We start from the raw sequence: 26,372 nt of genomic DNA, 5'->3' as shown, positions 1-26,372 counted from the left end.
ACCAACTGAGTGTAGGCCTGTGAGAGGACTTCGAGGTGGGTTGGCAGCCACTGCAGAAAGGGAAGAAGAGTTAGAGAAGAACTGGTCCTGCTCGTGCAAAAATCCTTGGTAACTGCTTACAAAAGCATAGGGGGGCAGATGTACCAAGCAATTTTACAGTGGCAAAGGTCAAATTCGCCTTTCTGACCGCAAAAATGCTTTTTAAATGCAAAAAAACACCAAACTGTGATTTAGTAATATGTTACCGAAACACTATTTGGGTTTTAGAGTAAATACATAATTGGTATTTAGAAGGCGTGTGTAGAAAGTGTCCATTCCAAATACAGATTCTTTCATTTAGGTATTGTTTTGTGACCGAAGTCAGGTCGGAAACTATTAATATTTTAACATCAAATCAATATTATGGGTACCCAATCGAAATATGAAGGGATCCCCATCAGACCCCTTTCCCTTAGTGAACGTCAAGAAAAACACTTCTTTATGAATAGACATTGGTCCCTGGGACCTAAAAATGTTTATACAAGTATTCATTTTCTTTTTTCAATGAATCCTGTTTTCCTATTAGGAAAAGGAGATGCATTTTTTTTAAAGATTGCTTTATTTAAAAGCAAACACAGACATGGTTGTCTGCTGACTGCAGCAAGCCACCATTTCTGTAATTTTAACCAATGGTAGAGAGTCTCAATTTGTGATCTACCTCATGCAAGTTAATGAGGTAGGCTGAATTGAGGCACAATACGAATCAGTATTTTGTGAACCATCTTAATAGTACATAGGTTGGTTCACAAAATAACAATGCTTTCAGTAGAAGTCATTGTGCAAATTGCACCCACTAATAATACATTCATTTTAGTAGATTCCTTATAAGAAATTGCTAATTATTATTTGAAGCAACTTATGATTTCTTAATAAGAATCTTAGTACATCAGGCCCAGGATCTGCTGTTGCCGCACAGGTTGGGAAGGCTTGTATGGTCTATACGCTAGCCCTTTGGAATAAACCCCAAACGGTTGCTTAAAAAACAGTTTGATAGCATCTAGACCTGCCCTGTACCATGAAACTGGTGCCAACAGCTCTACCAACACAATTGGTGATTCCTAAGCTAACACACTATACATACTTTCCCTCGTTCTGGACATCATGTATTGTTTGAGCCAGCAAGGCTCATTTTTTTAGGGACGGTTAGCAGTATTCGGCTGGCCCATAAGATATGGGCTAAGGGTGTACATGTCCAGAAGACATACTGCTTTTGAGGATTACAATTCTAACCTAGATGAATCGAACATTCTGTTTCTGAAGGCATCAATACATCCCAACTCTCTATCCAAGGCTTGGTAAAAAAAGCCTTAGAGTGATGTAAAGAACACGAGGCCAGCCCCATTTTCAATCGGCGAGGCTCCATTGCATTTTCTGAATTTTTTGCGGAATCATCAACATGTATGCCTTTGACGCAGATGTTGTCTGTCCTTATCTTTTCAAGAACCTGTGAAAGTGTCATGTCATTTAGATGCAGACATCAACAAGATATCTGATGTGACATTAGTCTGGAACAAGTGCCTTGTTAGCTCTTTTTCACGGTCAAACATGAACAATACCCAAAACTGTATAGTACCCAAAGCAAGGCGGTGAGGACAAAAAAAGTGTGCACTCTAGTCACTGTTCAGTACTTTTCTTCAAAGTTTCCAAGGAAGACGCTCAACTCTCCATAGCCCACCGCTCCTGGCCACAATCCCCAAAATTAAATCACATAAATGGAAAGTAACGTCTTATAGTAATGTTCATATCAACAATTTATTACTGTGTTTCTTCAGCAAACAGTCAGCCGGCCAAGTTCCAATAAAATATTCCACTTTTTATTCCAAAATTGTTGCAGATGAATCAATATGTTACATATTCATGAAGTCTTTTCAACCTATGCGTTTCGTCCTATACCGGACGTCATCAAGGGTCTTTATTCAAATTGAATAGTATTGATAGATTTCAATCTTAATAATCATTCAGTTGGTTTCTTCTTGTACTACATTCATTTAAGTCTAAATGATGAATACAATTCAAAAGGATTGTGTGGAGAGCTAGAAGAGGTTGACTGAATAATTAAAGATAAAAATATATAATTAGAATTGTTCATCATTTAGACTTAATTGAATGGAGTACAAGAAGAAACCAACTGAATGATTATTAAAATTGAAATCTATCAATACTGGTTGTAATATTTGAATATGTCAAAATAAATTTCCTTTGGGTTGTTTTAAGAAGAAGACACCAATTCTTACAGACTACTAAACAAATATCATTCACTCTTTTGGACCTTTCAGTTGGAGCAATGCAAAATACAACAAAAACAGTTCTATAAAAACAGAATGGATTCAATGTGACAATTTATTCATATAAAAACCAAGTTAAAAACAAATATCAAAAATGTTTACTTTTGAAAGAATTAGAATTTGGGAAAACAGACAGTAAAAAACGGAACAAATCAAATGCACATTCTAGAACTAAACCTAAGCAATTCCTAAAAGTAATAAGGGAGGTGCAAAATCAAGGTAAAAGTTCTACAACAGTTAGAGTGATCCTTGTTCATTGTATATTGCACTTCTCCCCTTAGCTCAACACGTTTCAACAGACATTAAAATACAGCCGCCTTCATCATGAGTATATTGGCTGTCTTCCCAAAGTTAATTTCTTATTCCAATACTTGCGGGTCTTTCTTGAAGGAAACTGTTTGGACTGCACTCGGGACGCCTCAAGCCACTAAATGAAAGAAGCTGAGGCTATAATCTCTTTTATAAAGCGGACAGCGGATCCAGTGTCGATCTATTGAAGCTCTCTCAATTGATTCAAGAGAGGCCTCCGTACCGCGTGCAGAAACATTTTGTTGTCTTTTATAAAGTATACTATCGACGCTTAGTTCTTGGATAGACAATCTCCAAAACTACTGACTCCACATTGCTGTTTAGCAAGGGATAATTTGATATTGATACGTTTTCTTCTACGGCTGATTCATCTACAGCGTAGGCCTATTACTGCAAGGATGACCTCTATATATGACTAATAAAGAATTAAGACAATACCTCAAGTAATAGCCGATCACTCTTGTGTGGACGATAATCGTCATCGAAAGCCCCGCGAGTATTGGAATAAGAAATTAACTTTGGGAAGACAGCCAATATACTCCTGATGAAGGCGGCTGTATTTTAATGTCCGTTGAAACGCGTTGAGCTAAGGGGAGAAGTGCAATATACAATGAACAAGGATCACTCTAACTGTTGTAGAACTTTTACCTTGATTTTGCACCTCCCTTATTACTTTTAGGAATTGCTTAGGTTTAGTTCTAGAATGTGCATTTGATTTGTTCCGTTTTTTACTGTCTGTTTTCCCAAATTCTAATTCTTTCAAAAGTAAATATGTTTGATATTTGTTTTTAAATTGGTTTTTATATGAATAAATTGTCACATTGAATCCATTCTGTTTTTATAGAACTGTTTTTGTTGTATTTTGCATTGCTCCAACTGAAAGGTCCTAAAGAGTGAATGATATTTGTTTAGTAGTCTGTAAGAATTGGTATCTTCTTCTTAAAACAACCCATAGGGAATTTATTTTGATATAGAGTCAGTTCTGGTACCCTATCCCTTTGGTGTGGGGTCCCTCTCTCTTTTACTAGTGTAATATTTGAATAAACAGCCCTGATGACGTCCGGTATAGGACAAAACACGTAGGCTGAAAAGACTTCATGAATATGTAACATAATGATTCATCTGCAACAATTTTGGAATAAAAATTGGAATATTTTATTGGAACTTGGCCGGCTGACTGTTTGCTGAAGAAATACAATAATAAATTGTTGATATGGACATTACTATAAGACGTTCCTTTCCATTTTTGTCATACCCAAAACTGTGTAATCTGAATGGTAATATTTTTACCTTATTTGCTGAAAAGAATGCATTTTAGACTAGCATCTTGTTGCTCATTGGTTATAACAGACACTCCTAATGTGATGTTGGAAATTCCATCTTAGATAATATACTGTATAAAAGGACCTACCGTTGACCATTTGTCAGGAGAGGTCCTTATTCACAAGCAGATACAGCCAGATGCTAACATATCGTACTTTCTACTGAAAGCTGATATCAAGCTAGAGCCCCGAAGGAGCTGATGCGGATGCAACGCATGTTTGCCTTTCGCAAGGATCGTGGCTTCTTTGACTCCTGACAATTTACAGCGCTCTGATAGAGAACAAGTATGCTGTGCACTCATTCTCCCTGGGAAAATCTAGATGCAAGTTCTACTAGTCCATGCTCTCCCAGCCTATAGAAATAGGTTTTAGGGTATTACGCTTTTAGATGACATTTTAACCATGGTAGAAATGTTCCTTTTATTCTCATTGTTCGCAGCATGTATTTATACAATTTTAATCATATTCTGTGTGGTTATTTTAAATTTGCTGAGCAACAGGGTCCACTTGTTGAAATAAATATGCTATTTAGTTAAAGTGTCTTTTTCTTACTTCAGTTTGTGTGTGTGGAAATGAAGAGAACAACAACGTTTTATTTTTGATCACCTCAGTGTCCCTGAATCCCTGTCAAGGAACTGTTAGTAGCCCAAAAGCATTGATGCCACTTTAAGTATGTATTAGGCAGGGCTCTGCGGGCCCACACAAACCTGCTTTTCACATTCAAGCATTGGTGCATTGAACAGTGTTTATTAGGTTTATAAACTGTGGAGAAATGTGTAGCATAGTAGCAACAACTGTCATAGTAGCAACAACTCATTTACAGCACAACAAAAGCACAAATCTGCAATAGCAAGCACTATATAATAACAAAAGATCATTAAATACAGTGATGAAACTCACCTAGTAGCCATGCATATAATCTTCTATTTAAAGACATGTCTCTTCTCAGAAGAGTTTGTGTTGCCGCTGAGAGAATGTGAACTATATCAGACTTGAGGAGCGGGACAGAACACTCGGTAGGATCCTAAGGAAATAGGAAATAGTCATTGTGAGCAATAGGAAAAATCAAAAATCTACATTCATTCTGTACCACTACTTTTCACACACACATAGGCCAGAAAGCAGGAGTATTAAGCGATTAGACAATAGGAATGGGTATTACAGGTTATACGATTATAAGGAGAAGGCTCATGACGGCATGTGACTTAACATAACTTCTTCCTTCTGGTACCCTTTTTTCTAGACCAGCGGTTCTTAACCTGTGTTCTGTTGACCGCTCGGGTTCCATTACACCAACTAATGGCTGTTTTAAACAACTGAATTGCATTAGCAAATTATTAAAATATACATCCATAAAAAAGTAACATATAATATTATTTTTTAGATGCCCTGTAAATGTGCTGGAATTTGAAATTGAAGGCTAAAAATGAAGTTGGTATTGTTAGCTTGATTACAGCAACCAGAACTTAGGGGCCGATTAGGATGGCGGTGAATCCGCATCCTCCGGGCCGGCGGAAGCCACCGCAGGCCTAGAGGATGCGGATTCACCGCCGCAGACATTTGAAACACCCACCACCACATTAGGATGGCGGTGGGATCAGCGGCGGATGGCAAGTCCTTCCGCCGCTGATCCGAGGTGTATGCAGGCAAATATGGTGGCGGTGTCTGCAAGACACCGCCAGCCATATTAGGATGCAGGCTGAAACATGCTTTTCCACGGCGGCCTTCCGCCGTAGAAAAGCATGTGGTCTTTTGTGTTTGGGGGCCCGTTGCGGGCCCCCAGGGTGTCAGGGGGTGGGGGGTGCACATGGGGGGTACCTATGGTACCCCCATGCATTTACATGCACAAAGCGGCAGACACCGCGCGGTGCCTGCCGCTTTGTGCATGTAAATGCAAAGCATGCATTTTTAACCTTGCGGCGGGTGCTGCTTCAAGCAGCACCCGCCGCAAGGTTAAAGATACGGGATGTGACCGCCAGGGTGGCGGTCACATCCTAATTGGTATGGAGGGACCGCCGCTGCCCCTGCGGTTGGTCCCTCCATCTCGGGGGTGGCGGACGGACGCAGGTCCGTCCGCCATCCTAATAGGCCTCTTAGTATGAAGGACTGGTGACCTCAATTGAAGCACTCAATCAATCAGGACACTTGTAAAGTGCACTACATACCCATGAGGGTGGGGGGTGCTGCTACTGATCAAAGAGCCAGGTCTTGAGGAGTCTTCCGAAGGCCAGTAGGTCATGTGTCTATCGTAGGTTGGTGGGGAGGATGTTCCAGGTCTTGGCGGCAAGGTGGGAAAAGGATCTGCTGCCGGCGGTCGTTCTTCAGAAGTGGGAGACTGTGGCGAGGGCGAGGCAGGGGGAGCGGAGCTGGCAGGTGGGGGTGTAGAAGCTGAGTCGTCTGTTGAGGTATGCTGGGCCGGTATTGTGGAGAGCTTTGTGTGCGTGGATGAGGAGCTTGAAGGTTATCCTCTTGTTGAGGGGTAGCCAGTACAGGTCTCTCAGGTGGGGTGTGATTTGCCTGCGGCAGGGGATGTCAAGGATCAGACATGCTGAGGCGTTCTGGATGCGTTGCAGTTGTCTCAGGAGTTGGCCGACGCTCCTGCATAGAGGGCGTTTCTGTATTCCAGCCTGCTGCTGACAAGGGCCTGGGTGACTGTTATTCTAGTTTCGTTGAGGATCCACTTGAAGATCCTGCGGAGCATTTGGAAGGTGTTGAAGCAGGATGAGGAGACGGCGTTGACCTGCTTAGTCATGGAGAGGGTGGAGTCGAGGATGACCCTTAGGTTGCGTGCGTAGTCGGTGGGACTCTTGTGGGCTGCGTAGTTGTCCGTTTTTCATTCGCGGAGCCAGTTCTTCTCTAGTTTTTGGCACGTTTGTTTGGAGGTCTGGAGGTGTTCGGTGAACCAGATGGCTTTCTTGCTGGTGTGGCTGATAGAGGGTTTCTTGACCGGGGCGAGGGTGTTGACGCAGTCGGCGATCTACTGTCTTAGGTTGAAGGCGGCGGTGCCGGCGGGTGGCATCTGGGCAAGGGTGGTGGTTAGCTGGTCTTCGGTGACTTTGCCCCAGCTGCGACGAGGCATCTGTTGGGGGTGGTGGGGCGTGGTGGTCTTCCTGAAGGTGAAATGGATGCAGCAATGATCTTTCCAGTTGGGTTCGGTGGTGTCGTTGAAGGAGACGAAAGGGCTGCGGAGAAGATGGGGTCATGCGTGTGGCCGGTGGCGTGGGTGGGTGTTGTCACGAGCTGTCTGAGTCCGAGGCTGGTGATCAGGGTGGTGGAGTTGGTGTCGTCGCTGTTCTCGAGGTGGAAGTTCAGGTCCCCGAGGAGGATGTAGTCCGTGAAGGCGAGGGCGTGTGTGCTGATGAAGTCGGAGATGAAGTCGCTGAACTGTGGACAGGGTCCAGGGGTCTGTAGATGAGGGTTCCTCTGAGGGTGGTTTTGGGGTCGGTGTGGATTTGGAAGTGCAGATGTTCGGCAGTGCTGAGGGTGTTGTCGGTGTTGGTCGAGACTCTGAGCGTGTTCCTGTGCTTCATCAAAATGAGAGCATGCATTAGGAGCAAAAAAGACAATACAATATGCTAGAGTGCAGCATATCACTTAGGCTTTTAGAAATCAAACCACATTTTGAAAAGGTCCAACCTTCCCATTAAAATTCAAATTTTGACTTTAGTATATGTTTTTGTTTGTGAATTAAATTAAATATTTCATAATGTGTTTTTTTGTTTGATGTATACTCATTTCTGTGTTTTTGTGTACTGTTTTGAGGCCTGAGCCATAGAAATATCTAAGGCTGGGCCAGATTCCAGTAGTGGTACAGTAGAGATCTTGTGAAGCCAAAAGTTTAGGCATAACACTGGTGCCAACAGCTTTGTCAACACGGCTTGTGATTTCCAAGCCAAGTCGCAATACATACTTCGCCTTGTTCTGGCAAGCAAGACTCTGAGGTCTTCAGGGACGGCTGGCAATATCTCGTTGGACATGTGCCATAAGACATGTGTGTAGTGTGTACATATACAAAAGGCACACTGCTTTCAAGGACCGTAAGGCTAAACTAGATGAAGAAAACATTCTGTTTCTGAAGGCATCAATACATCCCAACTCTCTGTATGAGGTTTTGCGGAAAGGCATTAGTTACGAGCTTACTTCTCAATGCCTACACCACTAGACTTTCAGGCCGCTGTTCAAGACTGATGGGAAAAAATCCAATAATCAAGATACAGCTACCAAACACTTAATTTTAATTTACATTGCATCAACACATTTGATGAGAGAAAACGTCAACACAGCTCATTTCACCTTCATGGAGCAGAGGGGGGAATTAAGCTGCACAAGCACCTAAAAATATACAAAACGCTAGGTTCTGTACTAGTATTTAAATTATTTCACACCAATTAAATGTGTTTTAATAAAGCCTTTAAAACTGATGTGCTGCTCCTAATTTTGGCAAAATTGAGACATCTTCAAAGCTGACTAAGAACATGATGAAGGGATTTCATCAAACTACACATGGTTCAGAAAACATTAGAATTCAGACCTGCCTAAAAATAGACAACATAGATACAGGAAAACATCTCTTCACCTCATTCTGCTCCTAGTTGCCAGTGTGATCAAACCGTTTAGCAAACCTCCGTCTTGCCCTGCAGACGGCATTTTCATGAAACAAATCTGTGCTCCCCTTACAGGATTTTCTATTCAATCTTTGCACCATGTCTAAGGAAGGTACTAGAGACAGAGTGATAAATTCTGCTCTACGTCCAAGCTTTCATAGAAATTCTGCAGTGTTCAAGTGTGGTTAACCTCTCGTCTGCTTTGCTCATGTATGTATGTATGTATAAAATGTATAAAGCGCAGGAATCGCCCCGAAGGGGTATCTCTGCGCTATAATTGCGGGAAAATCAGATGACCATGTGCAGATAAAAGTTACACCCTGAATAATGCTGTTTTCAGGAGTTTCCTAAAGCGTACAAAATTGGAGCATTTACGCAAGTCCACAGGTAGGGTGTTCCAAAATTTTGAGGCCAGATGGACAACAGTTTTGCCGCCAATCCTAAGCTTGAATCAGGGAACCACTAACAACCTTTTCCCTTCTGACCTAAGATGACGATTGGGGCAATAGACTTTGAATTTTTCCGCCAAATAGCTGGGGCTTGTGTCATACAAAGCTTTATGAGTGAGGCAACCAAGCTTAAAATTAATTCTTTGGCGGATAGGGACCAGTGAAGCTGTTATAATAAGGGGCCTGCCGAGGTCCGATGAGTTTTTTTAGAGGCAGGCGCACAGCCACATTTTTGACAATCTGTAGTCTGCTGAGAAGGGGCTCATTAGCAGATGCCAGCAGAGCATTACAGTAGTCCAGGCGGCCAATAATCATTGCCTGAATAAATGTTCTTCGCACCTCAAGTGGTAACCAGCGAAACACTCTTCGCAGAAGGCTTAAGGTATGGTAGCAGGTCCCAGTTGTGGTCATAACTTGGTTCCTCATAGATAGCAGGACATCTATGCGAACCCCAAGATTTTTTGCCACTATGGTTGGAGCGGGGACCGAACCTAATGAAACAGGCCACCACCTGGGGGACCAAATGACCTGAGCTGTACCAAACAGCAGGATTTCCGTCTTAGACGCATTTAACTGTAGACAATGGTCCGTCATCCATTCTGATATTGCTAACATATCCTTAGCAAAACGCTCCTCAATATCTCCAGAATCTTTATCAAAGGTCAAAAGCAGCTGGGTATCGTCAACGTAAGAGAAAGAGGTGAAACCCAGCTTCATGATAACCTTGGCCAGAGCGGCCACAAAGACATTAAATAAAGTTGGGCTAAGACAAGAGCCCTGGGGCACCCCCTTTGTAAGTATTAAGGTTTGGGACCGGAAAGGTCCCAAGTTGATGGTCTGAGTGCGCTGGTCGAGGAAACGGCTGAGGTAGTTAAGTGCCTGTCTCTGCAGCCCGGCCTCTCTCAGTTGAAAAATCAAATTCTGATGAGACTGTGTCAAAAGCTGCAGTCAAATCCAATAAGACCAGTATCACTGCTTTATTACCATCCAACGCCATTTTGATATGATCCGTAACCCCAATAAGGGTTGTCTCTGTAGAGTGGTATGGCCTAAACCCAGATTTATGAGGGATCCGAAATGGTATGGTTATCAAGATATTCCATAAACTGAGTATTAACATAGCTCCCCACGATTTTACTCATCAAGGGGAGGAGCGAGAGGGGACGATAATTTGAGAGTGTGTCATCAGATAGCTGATCTTTTTTTTTTTATGGGAATCACTTGAGCGGATTTCCAGTCCAGGAAAATACCTTCATGTAAGGAGGTATTTAAAATCTCTTTAATCGGGGCGGCTAAAAGAGGGGCAAGCAGAGCATATTTGTATGCTGGCATACTATCTGTTGGGGAGCCTGATTTGACAGTGCTGAGCAAGGCTTCCACCTGAGAGATCTGGATAGCCTTGAAACTATCCAGGCCCACTTTTAGATCCTCAGCTACTTTAGAGCCCATGTCAGTGGACACAGCATTATCAGATTTTTGCAGAAATTCACTATAAATCTGATTAATTTTCTCATCAAGGAACACTGCTATGTTGTCACAAAGACTCTGTGAGGGAGTGATCTGTTGGGCGCAAGCTGTAGGCTTAGCAGAATTTCCTGCCCGGTTCAGTTTTAAAATAATATTATTTTTCCAAGCACTTTTTAAGTTCTTGTAGTAAGCAGCAAGGGCAAGTTTAAAACTAAGTTTGTCATTTTCAAGTTAGAATTTCCACCATCTTTTTTCCAACACCTTACAACTGGATTTTTCCCTGCGTAACTCTAAAGTATACCATTCATCATTCTTTTTCCTAGATTTGTTCGTGCAATGTTTCAGTGGGGCCAACATATCAATTATTGTGCTAACATTTTTATTAAAGACCCTCAGCTTCATAGTACTGTCCATATGTTCTGTAAATGTCATGGGCGTATATAATTTGTTAAAAGAGTCATGTGTGACTTTTTGCTATCGTCTTTGAGGGACAGACTGTGCGCCTTCAACCAGTTTCTGTCTAATACAACTAGTGATCCGAAAAGGGATCATGAAATGATCCGACCATGTCAATGGGCAGGGGAGATCAGCGTTTAGAAAAGGGGAATTAGTGACTATAATATCCAGCGTACGGCCGGCCAAATGTGAGGGGACAGCATTAATTTTTCTCAGTCCCAGGATGGCCATATCACTTAAAAAACTAGCAGCCTCGTTGTTATCTTTATCCTCGCTATGGATATTGAAATCCCCTAGCAGTAAAAAATGGTTAGCGGTAACAGTGTGAGTTGCAATTTTCTCAATTAATTTTAAATTAAAATCTTTAAGTAGGCCCGGAGGGCGATAAATAAGTGCGCCTTTTAGGATTTCTTGTGTAGATCTTTTTGCTCAATTTTGAAAATACACATATTCATCAGGCTATCCGAAATGGAGTCAACCACTGTAGTTTTCAGCTCTTTTTTAAAAATAATGGCCACTCCACCACCCACTTTCCCTACTCTATCAAGTCTGAGAATACAGTAGTTCTCAGGGAGCGCAAGGGAGATATCAGGCGTGGATGTCGGTTTTAGCCAGGTCGCTGTTAAAAAGCCAAGATCAGGAGATTCTGAACTAAACAAGTCCCAGAGTTCAGTGGCATGTTTCGATAAAGAGCATACGTTAGCTAACAGCCCTTTCCAGGTACACAACTGGTTTATAGAGTTAAATCCAGTTTAGCTAAGAATCTCATTTGTTACTCCAGTCACACTCTTCTCGCCAGAGCCACGTGTATTGGATACAGTAGCGCTACAGTCATAGTGGCAATTCAGACAGGCAAACGGCCCTTCAAGATTATTAAGCATACCAGTATGTGAGCATAGCATCAGGCCATGCCTCATCTGAAGAAGTTGTGCGAACGTATAGGAGAGACTAGGCATGTTACCTGACAGCCCCCCTGCGCGTCTACGCCATCCGATCCTAAAATAGGCAGGATCAGTTTCTAAGTGCAGAAGACTAGAGCGTCTTCTAGCAAAATGGGGGAACAACCATAACAACGCAACTTTTACGACGCAGTACCATCACAACGCAACTATTAGAACGCAGGTGCCATTACAACGCATGGCATTACAACGCATGCCATTACAACGCAGGTGCTATTACAACGCATGCCATTACAACGTAAGTATAGATGAGTCTTTAATTTTATTATTATTAATTTAATTTTAATTTCTTTTAAATTCGATCGTATGATGCACCTTTTGCCAGTAGCAGCGTGACTACAATGTGGACTTACTTTATGCATGACTACCAATGTTCTTTTATTAGCGGCCGGCCCTTTGGGGTTGTAGGCAAACTGCTGTGTAACTATGTGAAGGTATAATAAAGGTTTTTTAAAAAAAAAATGTAATTTAAAAAAAAATATTTATATTTTTAATGTAACTTTTTTGTATTATAAATTAATTTATTTAAAATAATTATAACCTTTTAAATACATTTCATATATTTTTTAATTATACTTTAATTTATTTAATACATTTTTAATTTTTTAATTAAATTTATTATAGAATAGTAATTTTTACCCCTACACTATCCAGCACTTACCCTACTATTACACCCCCCTGAAGTTAGAATAGTAATTTTTACCCCTACACTATCCAACACTTACCCTACTATTACACCCCCTGGAGTTAGAATAGTAATTTTTACCCCTACACTATCCAACACTTACCCTACTATTACACCCCCTGGAGTTAGAATAGTAATTTTTACCCCTACACTATCCAACACTTACCCTACTATTACACCCCCCTGGAGTTAGAATAGTAAATTTAACCCCTACACTATCCAACACTTACCCTACTATTACACCCCCTGGAGTTAGAATAGTAATGGCATGCGTTGTAATGCCATGCGTTGTAATGGCACCTGCGTTTTAATAGTTGCCTTGTGATGGCATGCGTTGTGAATGTATGCGTTGTAACGTCATACATCCAGCAAAATGTCCACCCAAAACGTCCCACCAGAAGTGAGGATTAACTACCTATCTTCCCTTCACCCCGTGACTGCCTCCCCTAAATCAGCACAGCCAGCTGCGGTGGACCGGGGAGAAGAGCGGGTGAAGCGGACGAAAAAGTTAAAGAGGTAAAAGAAAGAATTTACATACAGCTCAAGAAGTAATACAGACACAGTACAACTCACTAAAATCAAAAGGTAAAAGCGTTAAAAATCGTTAGGTCTGGGGGGGCGTGGCTAAGATGGCGGCCTGACTTGACGCGTTTTCCGAGGCTCCCCGGCCCTAAACCCCTTACCGCCCTTTCAATAGCGGGCAATACCCTAAAATTGTTACAAATACCAGCGCCAAAGGAGCAGCATCGATCCCGGCGCTATCAGCGGGCTGATTGGAAAGACGCCGCCGCCGAGAGACGAGGTGGCCCAGCTCCGGCCTTCACTGGCGCGAAACTGCGGGATGGCGGTAGCGTGAACCCATCGCCCAGGGAGTTCTCCAAGCCTCAGGGCCCGGTGCGGCAGGTGAATCGGACCGCACACGGAGGCCGAGAGCAGCGAACTGCCGGTGAAGACCCCCGGAGCGGCGACTGAGCGGCTGCGGCTCCAAACGGCAGAGACGCGATCTGGCTGGGTCGCGTCGGCGACCAGAGGAGGCCGGGCGGGCTGCCGCAATAACTGAGCCCCCGGCTTCGGGCCTGGTCCGCGAGGGGCAGCGACCGGGCCCTGACTCTTACGCCCAGAGCGGGCGGGCGAACGGACATCGGGGACCGAGGCTCGAGGTGCGGGCATCGGAGGAGAGCCCCTGTGGCCGGCGTGCTAACTGGTGAGGAGACGAGGGAAGGGAGGCAAACCGGCGGCGGGGCAGCAAGGAGTGCCGAGGTCGGCTCGGAAGCCCAGCCAGCCAAGCTGCTGTGTGCCTGCGCCTGGCGGAAGCAGAGACATCCCTGTGGCCGGAGGGTGAGGAGCGTGCCCCCTTGTTTGCGCCAGGCCCTGGACCCAGAACACCGGGAGCGGGCCGGTAACGGAACACTCCGGTGCCCACAAGACGGGGGACAACACCAGCATCAGGCCACACTGGACCATCACGGCGATAGGCTGTAGAGAGCTGGGACTGCACCTGAGGCCCCCTCTGCGGAGGGCAGCGACCGGACCCTGATTCTTACGCCCAGAGCAGGAGGGCGAGCGGACGTCGGGGACCGAGGCCCTGAGTGGGGGTGGCGGAGGAGACCCCCTGTGGCTGGCGTGCTGACTGGTGCGGAGGCAAGGGAAAAGGAGGCGAACCGGCGCAGAGCCAGCAGGGAGGGCCGCGATCTGCACGGAAGCCCAGGCAGGCCAAGCTGTTGGGTACCTGCGCCTGGCGGACGAAGGGACATCCCTGTGGCCGGAAGGTGAGGAGTGTGCCCCTCTGCCTGTGCCAGGCCCTGAACCTGGGACACAGAAGGCGAGCCAGTAACAGAATAATTTGGTTGCCCACAGGACGGGGGTCAGCGCCAGCAACTGTACCACTGGGCCACCGCAGCGACAGGCCTAGAGGGCTGGGGACTGCACTTGAGGCCCCCTCACGCAAAGCGAAACCCCCCCACTGGGAGGACAGGGCTACTCTACGAGATGGGCCCACGCCGCCCTACACCGTCGACCGGAAATGACTCCACGCCCCCAGGCTCCTACATCGGGAACAATGCAAAAATTGGAACTTGCTCCTTAACTGGTGGGGGCGCCGTTCGCAGCCTGACGGGAGACCCCCTGACCGACATCGACTCTGAAGCGCCGACAACATGGCCACCGCGGGACGCAAAGGCAACCACAACATATCGGACATGCTCCACAAAAATGCCCCGAAAGCAGGCGCCGCCTAAGACACCGGTTACCACAACGGGCCCGGACGACGAATCCGCTCCCATCACGAAGGCCTTTCTGGCCTTCCTCTTCAACACCCTGAGGGACGACTTCCAGACCTTGAAGCAAGAGCTAGCGGGTGAGCAGCGAGAACTGCGCAGGGACATGGATGGTCTGGGGGAGCGCGTGGCGGCGGTGGAAGAGGCGGACCAGACCCGCAGCATGGAAGTGGAACAACTCCATCAAGAAATCCTCTGCCTTCAGGACCAACAGGTGGATCTCCAAGCACATTCGGAGGATCTCGAGAATCGTTCCCGGAGGAACAACATACGGGTCCGGTGAGTTCCATTGAAATTGGAAGGGAATAGCATTGTCACCTACCTGCAAGAGCTCTTCCGGGAGATTATCGGGGAGCCAGGTGAATTCGAAATCCGTATTGACCGCGCACATAGGGTCGGCCCGGCGCGCAGGCCACATGTCCCCCCTCCAGATATACTGGCCTTTCTCCCGGACTTCCCTCTGAAGGAGCGCATCTTGAGGGAGGCCCGAGCGCGACAACCGATCACCTTCCGGGGAGACCCAGTGGCCCTCTTCCAAGATCCCTCTGCCATCACCCTGCAGAAACGAAGAGCCTTCAAGGTAGCTACGGACTTCCTAAGAGACAAAGGAGTACCTTACACATGGGGCCACCCATTCCGCCTCATCTTCAAATGGAAGGGGACACTTCACCAGCTCAGATCCCTTCGGGACACGTGCACGGTGCTGGACATTGACCTACCGGAGGGGGCTGACTCTAGGGGGACTTCTCCGCACCCATCGCCGGAAGGGCCGGCGAGACGATCCAGAGACGGTTGGCAGACCGTGCGAAGACGACGTTCTCCTAAATCCTTTTGAAAACCGGACCCCCTTGTGACGGCCCAAGAGCGAGAGGCGGCTGTGCAAGAGGTGGCGGACAACACAGCGTCTAAACAGTAAGTTGCTCCTGTACAAGGGTTTGCCCTCATGCAATTGCCTCACCGGGGGGATGGGGTAAGGGGGCCGACGAGTCGGCCGCTGCCATGTCCTCATCTACTTTGACACTCTACGGACCTGGACTGTGTCCCGATAGGCCCGAGACTATGGGAAAAGTTATGGGGGATTGTTTAGGGGAATATTGTGGGGTGGGTGAGGGAGTTTGGGGGCTAGCGACTGCGATTGGGGAGGAGGGTTGGGGGGGCGAGTTGGGAAAGTTGGATCTGCGGGGGGCGGGAGGGGGGATGGGGGTAAGGTGTTCAGGGGAGGTTAGCTACAGAGGCTCAGGGACCCTCCCGGTGTGGTTCACTAGAGGCAGAGTATACAGGCGAACCTCTAGCGCACATTGCACTCCTTACATGTCCTAATTATGGCGGACTCCGCGTTGAAGGTCCTCACCTTGAATGTAAAGAGGCTTAACAACCCCGTTAAACGCAGGGCTGTCGTGTCTTATTTAGAACACTCCGGCGCAGAAGTGTGCCTACTCCAAGAAACTCATTTGCTACCCAAAGACTGGCATAGAATGCGATCTAAGGCCTTCCCGTTCCAATACTATTCCTCAACACTAGAGAAAAAAGCGGGGGTGGCCCTACTGGTGGCACGTCATTTCAAAGGGAAAGTTGGGGATAAAGTGGCCGAAATTAAAGGGAGATTCTTGGCTTATAACATTCAGATAAGCGGGATGGCAATAGTCGTAGGCTCACTTTATGCTCCAAACTCCAAACAAGAACCATTTCTCAAAGGGGCCCTGGCAGACGCGTTAAAACCTAATACGAAATCAGTGCTGGTGGGCGGAGACACAAATCTAGTAATGGACCCAAACGTGGACAGATCAGGCCATCGCCATGGGTTCGCAGGAGCAATCTCAGTGGAGGGGAGCCAGTGGTTATCAGACATGGGATTTGTAGACCTATGGAGAAAACATCACCCCACCACCCCGGGCTACACCTTTTACTCCCACGTGCACCACACTTACGCCCGAATTGACCACTTTTTCGGAAACACTGACATGACCCCCCTGGTAAATGACGTAGAGGTCCTCCCGGCAGCACTGTCTGATCAAGATGCACTCATGGCACACTTACGAGTTCCTAGGGTCGCGCAACGGAAAGGTAGATGGCGCCTCAATTAAGCTCTCCTCCAACATAATGGAGTGAAACAACAACTCCATGACCGCATTACTGAGTATCTACAGGTGAACGATACCCCAGAGGTCGCCTTTAAAGCGGTAGTGAGAGGGGAATAATCGCTGTAGCCGCTGCGGAAGCCAAAGAGAGGAGGGACAAGCGGCAATCCCTGTCCAGCCAAGCACTTGAACTAGAACAGGCTCATAGTCGAACCGGGGCTCCCCGGGTATGGTGCCAACTCAAAGCAGTTAGGGCCCGACTCACAAGTTTAGACCTAGACAGGGCGTAATACGCAGCCCTGCGACTGCGCCACACTTACTACGTAGGCGGCGATAAAACGGGGCGCTTGCTTGCGAGCAGCCTCAAAGCTAAGACCCTGCGTGCGAAAGTCTCCTCCATTCAAACCCGAGAGGGGCATATCACTCAAGAGGACGACCAGATCGCAGAGGCCTTCCGGGCGTTCTATGCCTCTTTGTAGGCAGCGGAACCGCCTATCGGGCAAACAACGGCTGAATCCTATCTCAACGAGACAGCAATCACACCTCTCGACGAAGCCACCAGGGATTCTCTCGATGATCCCATCAGGACGGACGAGGTCATCTCTGCGATCGCGCGCCTCAAACCGCTAAAAGCCCAGTGCCCTGATGGCTTCTCGGCGGGCTTTTATAAAGCTCTCTGCCCCTTGCTGGCGCCAATATTGACCAGGCTATTTAATTCCTTCCAGGGCAGGGGCTCCATCCCCTAGGACATGCTGGAGGCTGACATCGTGGTCCTCCCCAAGCCGGGCAAAGACACGTCTCAATGCAAGGCTTACAGGCCCATCTCGTTACTCAACCTTGACCTGAAGCTGTTCACTGGCATGCTAGCAGCGCGCTTGGGCACATGTTTGCCGGGCATCATTGAACCGGACCAAGCAGGATTCATCCCGAACAGGCAGTGCGCGGACAACACCAAGCGCCTGCTCCACGTCATTGACAAAGCCCACTTCAATGACTCTGATGCAGTCCTCCTGTCGGTGGATGCCGAAAAGGTGTTCGACAGGGTGGACTGGGGATACCTCAACGCAGTCCTGGCAGGGTTCGGGATGGGCGACCGGTTTCGCACGTGGGTCGCTAGTTGCTACGCTGCCCCGCAAGTGTCAACGGGGTGCGTTCAAGGCCATTAGATATTCAGAGGGGCACCAGACAGGGGTGTCCACTCTCGCCCCTACTATTTGCACTATACATCGAACCACTAGCGCAAAGGGTTCGAGACAATCAGACAATTGTAGGGGTTCGGTTTGGCGGAGAACCGCAGACCATAAGTCTTTACGCAGACGACGTCCTTGCTGCTCTGGAAGACCCCTCGACATCGGTGCCGGCCTTCCTCACAGAACTGGAGGACTTTGGGAGAGTATCGGGGTTCAGGATGAACATCGAGAAATCATTGATCTTGCCCCTGGGGCGGAATGCACGCGTGACTGCGCAAGGCCAGCGACGATACGGAGGTCTTTTGTCCCAGATGTCGCTGCCCTACCTAGGCATCTCCCTGACACCAAGCACGACCCAGACAGTCGAGCAAAACTACACGACTATACTTGCTGACCTACAAAGCTACCTGGGAAGGTGGCGCCGGCAACCACTCTCATGGTTGGGACGGGTGGCAGGAGTCAAAATGACTCTCTTACCGAAAGTCTTATACCTGTTCCAGACCATTCCGGTAACTCCCCCACTAGGCGTGCTCAAAACATTGCAAGATAGCATCAGACAATTTGTTTGGGCCGGCAAACGCTCGTGACTGCGTAGAGACCTGGACACGCGGGCTACGTCGGAAGGCAGCCTAGGGGTCCCTGATCTACTCCGTTATTTCCAAGCGACACAGCACCGATATCTCTTAGAGTGGAGCAGGCCCGAATCGGAAAAAAGATGGTTATTTCAAGACCGAGCTATGGGCCAGATGTTATTGTGGAAGGTCCCATTCCTGAAACGTACGGACAGGCCTTCGTACCTTAAAAAATCGCCCATCATGAGAACAGTGATGCAGGTGTGGGACAGGGTGGCGGGCCCGAGTGGCCTCACCACTTTTCCGTCCCCGATGACACCTCTTTTTGATAATCCGGCCTTCCCACCGGGAATGATCCCCGGGTCATTTCCGCAATGGCGGGCGTCGGAATACAAGGCGGCCGGCGACCTCTTTGATCCTGAGGGCTTCCTGCAAATGCATACCCTACAAGATTATTATACGCTCCCACAGATCCGTTGCTTTCAATACTTTCAGATCAGACATTGGCTTACAGCGGGAGAAGTGCTGCCTCACGTAAGCAGACATCTTACAACCTACGAGAAGTGGCTACACACGAAAATGACAGATAAACAGGCGATCACAGACATATATAAGATACTCAGCCCACCCCCCCTGTTGTGCGGTCAGCAGGTTTAAAACCGATGGGAACGAGAATTGGAACGCTCCTTCACGGACAAAGAATGGCAAGACATATACTTCAGGGCCCATCACACTGCCCGGAATGTAGCCAGCAAGGAATCGGCGGTGAAAATAGCATACTACTGGCACCTTACACCGTCACGACTGCATCAGAGTAATCCGCGCAGGTACCCAACATGTTGTAGGGGATGTGGCCACACAGGGACACTTACTCATATACTATGGGAATGTACGGAGGTGCGGTAATACTGGGAAAGGGTGTTAAATGATATCGATAAACACTTTGAGACGGAGATCCCCCGATTCCCAGCGTACATGCTTCTCGGTCTCCCCAACGCCATCCTGTTTCCTCTCAAATCGCTCAGGGGGAGGCAGATGGGACTGGCTATGGGGGCTGCCACTCAACATATCCTGTCATTATGGGGCACTCAAAGGAAACCCACACACACGGGGTGCTCCATAGACTCTTGTACATCATGCGTATGGAAAAGATACAAGCCTCCCTCACTCAGACACGACACACATTCCTAGACACATGGCAACCCCTGGTCTCTCTCCTATCAGATGAATTTGCTGAAATCACGTGCCCGAAATACCTCAGGGTGCTCCGACTACCAGACGACTTTAGGAAGGACGCAAGGACCCCAGCCTGAACCTCATACTTTCTACATGCCTCAGAAAGCCTAGCAGAAGCTTACCTACCACACCGGGGAGGGGGGACGCGGGAGGGAAAAGGGGAGGAGGGTGGAGGGAACGGGGATTGTATGTTGTTGATGGGATTGTTTCAGGACATTGCAAATCAAGCCGGGGCCCTCACTCGCATTCAAGGACACATTCTATTAAGCAACGGTGAGACTTGCCCCCCGGCGGAAGGGAGGGGAAGACATCTGAAAACGGGGACCCCCTCGAATTATTGTAATGTCCGCTTGTCCTATGTTTGCTATTTGAAACTCAATAAAAAAAAGAGATTTAAACAAAAAAAAAAAATTGTTAGGTCTCAAGTGCCATAGAAGAGCACAAACCGTATGTGGATTCTGCACAAGGACTGCCTCAAACTGACAGTCCGCTGCGCGTCTGCGCCATCCGATCCTAAAATAGGCAGGATCTGTTTCTAAGTGCAGAAGACTAGAGCGTCTTCTAGCAAAATGTCCGCCCAAAATGTCCCACCGGAAGTGAGGATTAACTACCTATCCTCCCTTCACCCCGTGATTCCCTCCACTCAATCAGCACAGCCAGCTGCGGTGGACCGGGGAGAAAAGCGGGTGAAGCGGCCGAAAAAGTTACAGTAGTAAAAGAAAGAATTTACATACAGCTCAAGGAGTAATACAGACACAGTACAATTCACTAAAATAAAAAGGTAAAAGCGTTAAAAATCGTTATGTCTCAAGTGCCACAGGAGAGTATAAACTGCCTGTGGATTCTGCACAAGCGCTGCCTCAAACTAGCTTGCGTGACCTCAAGGGTTATTCTTGTAAGTTCTTCCACCTTTGCTTCCAGAGTCTTTATAAAGCCTTCGGCATTCCTTATTTTTGTATTAGTACAAGAATGGCAGGAGAAAATGGATTTAGCTGGTAAAGAAGAAATTCCTCTATAGCTCTAAAGAAGAAATTCCTCTATAGCTCAATTTCATAATCAGTTAATGAACAAATTAAGCTATTTGTATCAAATGGAAAATCATGAACAGCATTGTATATTTGCTGAACTGAATGATGCCTTTATACAGTAAAAGTTTAGTGCATCTTTCACCAGACACATAATTAGAACGTAGTTGGATAAATTGTTGTCAGGATTATCTATCATTTTTAGGTCGAGCCTCCAAGACCTGTTGTATACATTTTGTGGACTTACAACCCGCCCATCGCTTTTTTATTTGTTACTTGGGATTGTCTTTGAAAATGCATGCTTGCTAGTGGTGAATTCTTCCTCTTTGTCCCTCCTTTTTATCTTTCATTTCTTCCCAAAGATCAGGGACCAAGTATGTATCTTTACGTGTTGGTTGTTTAACTGTCTGTTTGCTGGACTATTTTTGGATTTCTTTCATGCTCGTGTAACACAGTGGGTGTGTGTTTAGCTTCGGCGCAGTAGTTTATTGCATCCTCGCTCGTGCCCCCTCCTTTCCGTTGTAGCTGCCATCCTTTCCGCACCTCCCTCTGATGCTTGTCGCCTTTTTATTTCCATGAAAGACATGCCTCCAGGAGGGTAAATCACGTCTTACTGTCCAATTGTCTGACATTTTGGGTTGATTAATGGCTACGTACTGAGACTTCGCGCTGTGAAGTAAACTGGCTGACGGCCTATGATTAGTAACAAGCTTGTAATATAAAGTTGCTGGAGGCAGAACAGTCACTCTCTTTCTTTCACACAACCCACGTGTGAGGTTAGTTGGGTAGATATTGGACGGGCTGCACGTTAAATAATTCCATGAAAGACATGCTTACAGTAAAGTGACTTCCGTCCTACTGTGCAATTGCCCGACTTTTTGGGTTGATCGATGGATATGTACCAGGACTTCATGCTGTGATGTGCAGCAGCTGATGGCCTGTGACTGGTTAAACGCTTGTAGTAGAACGTTTCTGGAGGTGGCACAGCTGCTCTATTACTTTCACACAGTCCTAGTGTGAAGTTAGTTGGGGAAATATTGGACGGAGCTACACGTTAAAGATACATTGCTAACCGGATGGATGTGGACTTCTAATGGAGTGTGAGGATGCCTCCCGGGCAGCCGTTTGTGCATGGATATGGCTTCCGCATGTCTCACATTTAAGTTGCCTTTGAATGCGACATGTGCTGTGTTCGCAGAGCGTGCTCATAATCGCGAGGGTTCATTGATATCCTGTTTGTCAATATCACAGTGAGGTCATTCTTCCTGCTCGAGGTACAAAGCAGGGGCTCTTATTTGTGGATGTCTCATTGCAGTTGGAGACAGGCCACTTGTCATCAATAACATCTGGTATATGAAAAGTTGGGCACAGTCTTTCTGGGCGAGGCTTTTATTTCATAACCTAGTGACTTCTGATATCTGTAATGTTAATTTTTTTTTATCAAGCTAACTGACTTAACACCTCATATTTTTAATTCGTAACACACAATTAGACAGCTGGATACTGGGGTAGTTTGACGTGGAGCCCAGTTATTAGCGCCTTTACATGTAAATTCGTAACGCAGGCTTTTGACTGTTTCAACAACGAGCCATGTGTGTTTTAGTTATTTGGAGGTTTTCCACGGAGGTAATATTTATTACATTAATTTTCAATTGGTCCTCCAGCCAGGTTTGTTAGCTTTTCCCACATGCAAGCCAGTCATACATCTTGGAGACTGTTTTTGTTTCAAATCCCCTCTTCTACTCCTCAAATTTAGCCATTGATTAAGGGTGGTAGCTTCCAACTCCACCCCCACAACCCCCCCTCCCGCCCCACTGTATGGTGCGTTCACTGACCTAGCGTTTGGAGCCGAATTAGCCAGATTCCAAGAAGGAGCTTCTTACCATCAGTACTAAGCTAACGTGCTTTAAGTTAAGCATGTAATCATCCTAAAAGCTAATGGAGACGTGAAGATCCCAGCTTTTGACACAAGTTCAACTACTGAATTATAGGAACGCTGGGGCAGATTTATCATACTTCAACACAGTGCTATGCAAAAAGACATCTTGCGTAAGGTACAGACAGCAGGAATGTGCCATATTTACAAATATATGGCGCATTCATGCTCTCTGCCTGCTGGGGGAAGGGACGCCTTACTGCACAAAATCAATTGTGCAGTACACTGAGAAAGAGGAAACAACAAGGAGATATAAAGATTCTCCTTGTTGTGCCTCGGCAGGGAAGGCGTACAATTCTGACACATTCACAGGTCTACTAGCAACCATGATCCACCCATGTAACACCCCACCACACAGTGTAATGTAAGGCAGCGACTGGCGCCGGGCTGCTCTGTACCATAGCTACCAGAAGGTTGAGCTCAGGTAAATTTGGTGACTTTAAAGGTTAAGCCTCACTATGGTAGTGATTATTGCTTAAGGTTGGCAGTCACCCACTCCAACTAATAATCTAGTGTCTTACAGCAAGACGATGGATACTAGTGACATGAGGGAAGGGGGGGAACTTTGAAAAGGAATTTCCTTGCAGGCCTTGACACACAAAATCAGCAGGACTGAAGGAGCACTCAGAGCAGCTGTGTGAAGCCTTTTTGAGGTGCAAAGATGCTCTAGGTAAGATGGAAAGTGCCAGTGAAGTATCCAGAAACAACAAAGACACCTTCACTAACCAGTATTCTAAGACCGAAGGAGTTCAGATAGGAGGAGTCTATTAGACTAAAGATGTGTGTGTTGTATGCAGTTTACATGCAACCAACCTTAGTTGTTGCTTCTTATTATAGCCTGGGATTTATACCAAATCTAAGAACTGCTACTGCAATCAGTCTTTTTGCTAAATTTAGGAACTACCCAACAACCTTTTGGTGGACGATAGTCTGCTCAGGCTTCTCTCAGGCTCACTTGTTCTTTGCCTTCTTTATCAGAAAACCCTCCACCCTCTCTTCTTGCACTGAGCAGGTGAGCTTCGTTTCTGAAGCTCTCCGACAGCAGATTTGTAGCAACAGGGCCCTCCACCGTTTCTTCTTGCACTGAGCAGGTGAGCTTAGTTTCTGAAGCCCTCTTACAGCAGATTGTAGCAACAGAGCGTCACTAGAGCCTAGACCTAGTCATGGCCTGGAAGCAAACAGTCACAAAAAAAGGTCCAGTTTCTGGATAAACATCTTTGGGCTGGTGTAAAGGGTTTCTTGAACGTCCAGATGAAGTACACAAAATTGGTCCAAGGGTGGCAGCGTTTATCCAAACTTGAGGGTCCCGTTGAGAATCCAGGGACAATCAGAAGGGGCGATATTTTTTAACTTGAACCACTCTGCCTGTAATTGCCAATTGCATCTTCCCTGGCTTTTCCAAAGCAGACAGTAAACAGATAGAGAAACTGGTATCAATTGGGATGTAGGACTATGTATATTAATTTAGGACCTACTAGACAGGCTCAACTCAAATCTTAGGGTTGCTAGTTATGTCCATCAAACAAGGGAAGTGGGTAGAAGGGGCACTCATGTTCATTGGCAGACAGAAAGTGGAACCAACAGGAAGCTGATGCAGAATGACCTCAGCCAAGCACATACCTTTAAATGTCAGGGCAAGGACATAGGAAGCAATGGACACAAAGGTTGTCACACCGACAGGAGCTGAAAACCTAATGGAAAGAAAACATTAAATTATACAGGTTCACACTCTGTGACCTAACAGACAGTGTGAGGAACCTACACCTCAGCTTCTCCCCACTTGTATTGATTTGGATCTCCTGATTTTTGCATCTTTGCTGTAAATGAGACCCCGTAATGGATGGAATTAGCTTCTGTTAAAAACAGATTTAAGGGGGGCGTGGCTAGGCAAGCCAGCATGGTAGACGTGTGTTAGCTGTGCTCCGTCCAGCCCAATACATATCCTGAATTTATCCTGACTCCCTCTGCCAACCTGAAGCCTTGGGGGAGACGTATGAGCACCTACGGCCGGTAGTGGCGATCCGCCGTGGTTTTCGCTGCATGGTTTGACCGGAGAATGGAGCTGGGGTCCCCAGGAGGAGCAGTCTGGTGCTGGACAGTGGAGCCGGGGCGTGGAGTTCAGTGAGCTCCGAGGGGTGTGCGGAGCCACGGGCGTAGTTGGCCGACATCTCCAGGAACTGAAGTCTGCCCCGTGAGTTCATTTGGCTGTAGCCCCCGCAGGAGGAGATCGAGGGGCGCATCAGCCCGTGGGGGTCCTGAGGCACGGATGGTGCAGAACTGCCGGGGGGTGACCACTGCGCCTCGGCCTGGTCACCCCAATGCTGTCAGCGAGCGCCCCAGCCGCCGCAGGGCCGCCCGCCAAGCCCGCACTCGCTTCCCGCCGCTGCCTGCCTGTGGCCCCGCCCCCCCGCCAACCGATTGGATCCCACGCTCCCGCCTCCCAGCTGACCCGCCCTCCCGGCTCCCTTCTTAAGGGGAACCCGTCTCAGTCTCGGGAGTGACCACTGCGCCTCGGCCTGGTCACCCCAACGCTCCTAGTACCTCCTGCTCCTGCCACCTGCCTCCTGCTGCTGTGCCTGCCTACCTGCTCGCCTACACCTTCAGCGAGCGCCCCAGCCGCCGCAGGGCGGCCCGCCAAGCCCGCACTTGCTTTCCCGCCGCTGCCTGCCTGCGGCCCCGCCCCCCCGCCAGCCGATTGGATCCCACGCTCCCGCCTCCCAGCTGACCGCCCTCCCGGCTCCCTTCTTAAGGGGAACCCATTTCCGTCTCAGGAGTGACCACTGCGCCTCGGCCTGGTCACCCCAACGCTCCTAGTACCTCCTGCTCCTGCAACTTGCCTCCTGCTGCTGTGCCTGCCTACCTGCTTGCCTACGCTGTCAGCAAGCACCCCAGCCGCCGCAGGGCCGCCCGCCAAGCCCGCACTCGCTTCCCGCCGCTGCCTGCCTGCGGCCCGCCCCCCCGCCAGCCGATTGGATCCCACGCTCCCGCCTCCCAGCTGACCCGCCCTCCCGGCTCCCTTCTTAAGGGGAACCCGTCTCAGTCTCGGGAGTGACCACTGCGCCTCGGCCTGGTCACCCCAACGCTCCTAGTACCTCCTGCTCCTGCCACCTGCCTCCTGCCTGCCTACCTACCTGCTCGCCTACGCCATCAGCGAGCGCCCCAGCCGCCGCAGGGCAGCCCGCCAAGCCCGCACTCGCTTTCCCGCCGCTGCCTGCCTGCGGCCCCGCCCCCCCGCCAGCCGATTGGATCCCACGCTCCCGCCTCCCAGCTGACCCGCCCTCCCGGCTCCCTTCTTAAGGGGAACCCGTCTCCGTCTCGGGAGTGACCACTGCGCCTCAGCCTGGTCACCCCAACGCTCCTAGTACCTCCTGCTCCTGCAACCTGCCTCCTGCTGCTGTGCCTGCCTACCTGCTTGCCTACGCCGTCAGCGAGCGCCCCAGCCGCCGCAGGGCCGCCCGCCAAGCCCGCACTCGCTTTCCCGCCG

General features: G+C 47.8%; 1 protein-coding gene across 3 annotated transcripts in view; it reads right to left on the bottom strand.

Annotated features, from left to right (window-relative positions):
• Window positions 1-26,372, bottom strand: part of DOP1B (DOP1 leucine zipper like protein B) — an 870,802-nt gene that overhangs the window by 598,720 nt on the left and 245,710 nt on the right. For all 3 annotated transcript variants that reach the window (XM_086935393.1, XM_086935394.1, XM_086935395.1), the window contains exon 7: window positions 4,856-4,979. In XM_086935393.1, the coding sequence (XP_086791519.1) occupies window positions 4,856-4,979 (124 nt within the window). The remainder of the gene's footprint in view (window positions 1-4,855; window positions 4,980-26,372) is intronic.

Source organism: Lissotriton vulgaris, chromosome 8 (genome assembly GCF_964263255.1).
Source record: "Lissotriton vulgaris chromosome 8, aLisVul1.2, whole genome shotgun sequence".
In the NCBI taxonomy this organism is placed as follows: domain Eukaryota; kingdom Metazoa; phylum Chordata; class Amphibia; order Caudata; family Salamandridae; genus Lissotriton; species Lissotriton vulgaris.
This window is presented reverse-complemented; position numbering and strand designations above follow the sequence as displayed.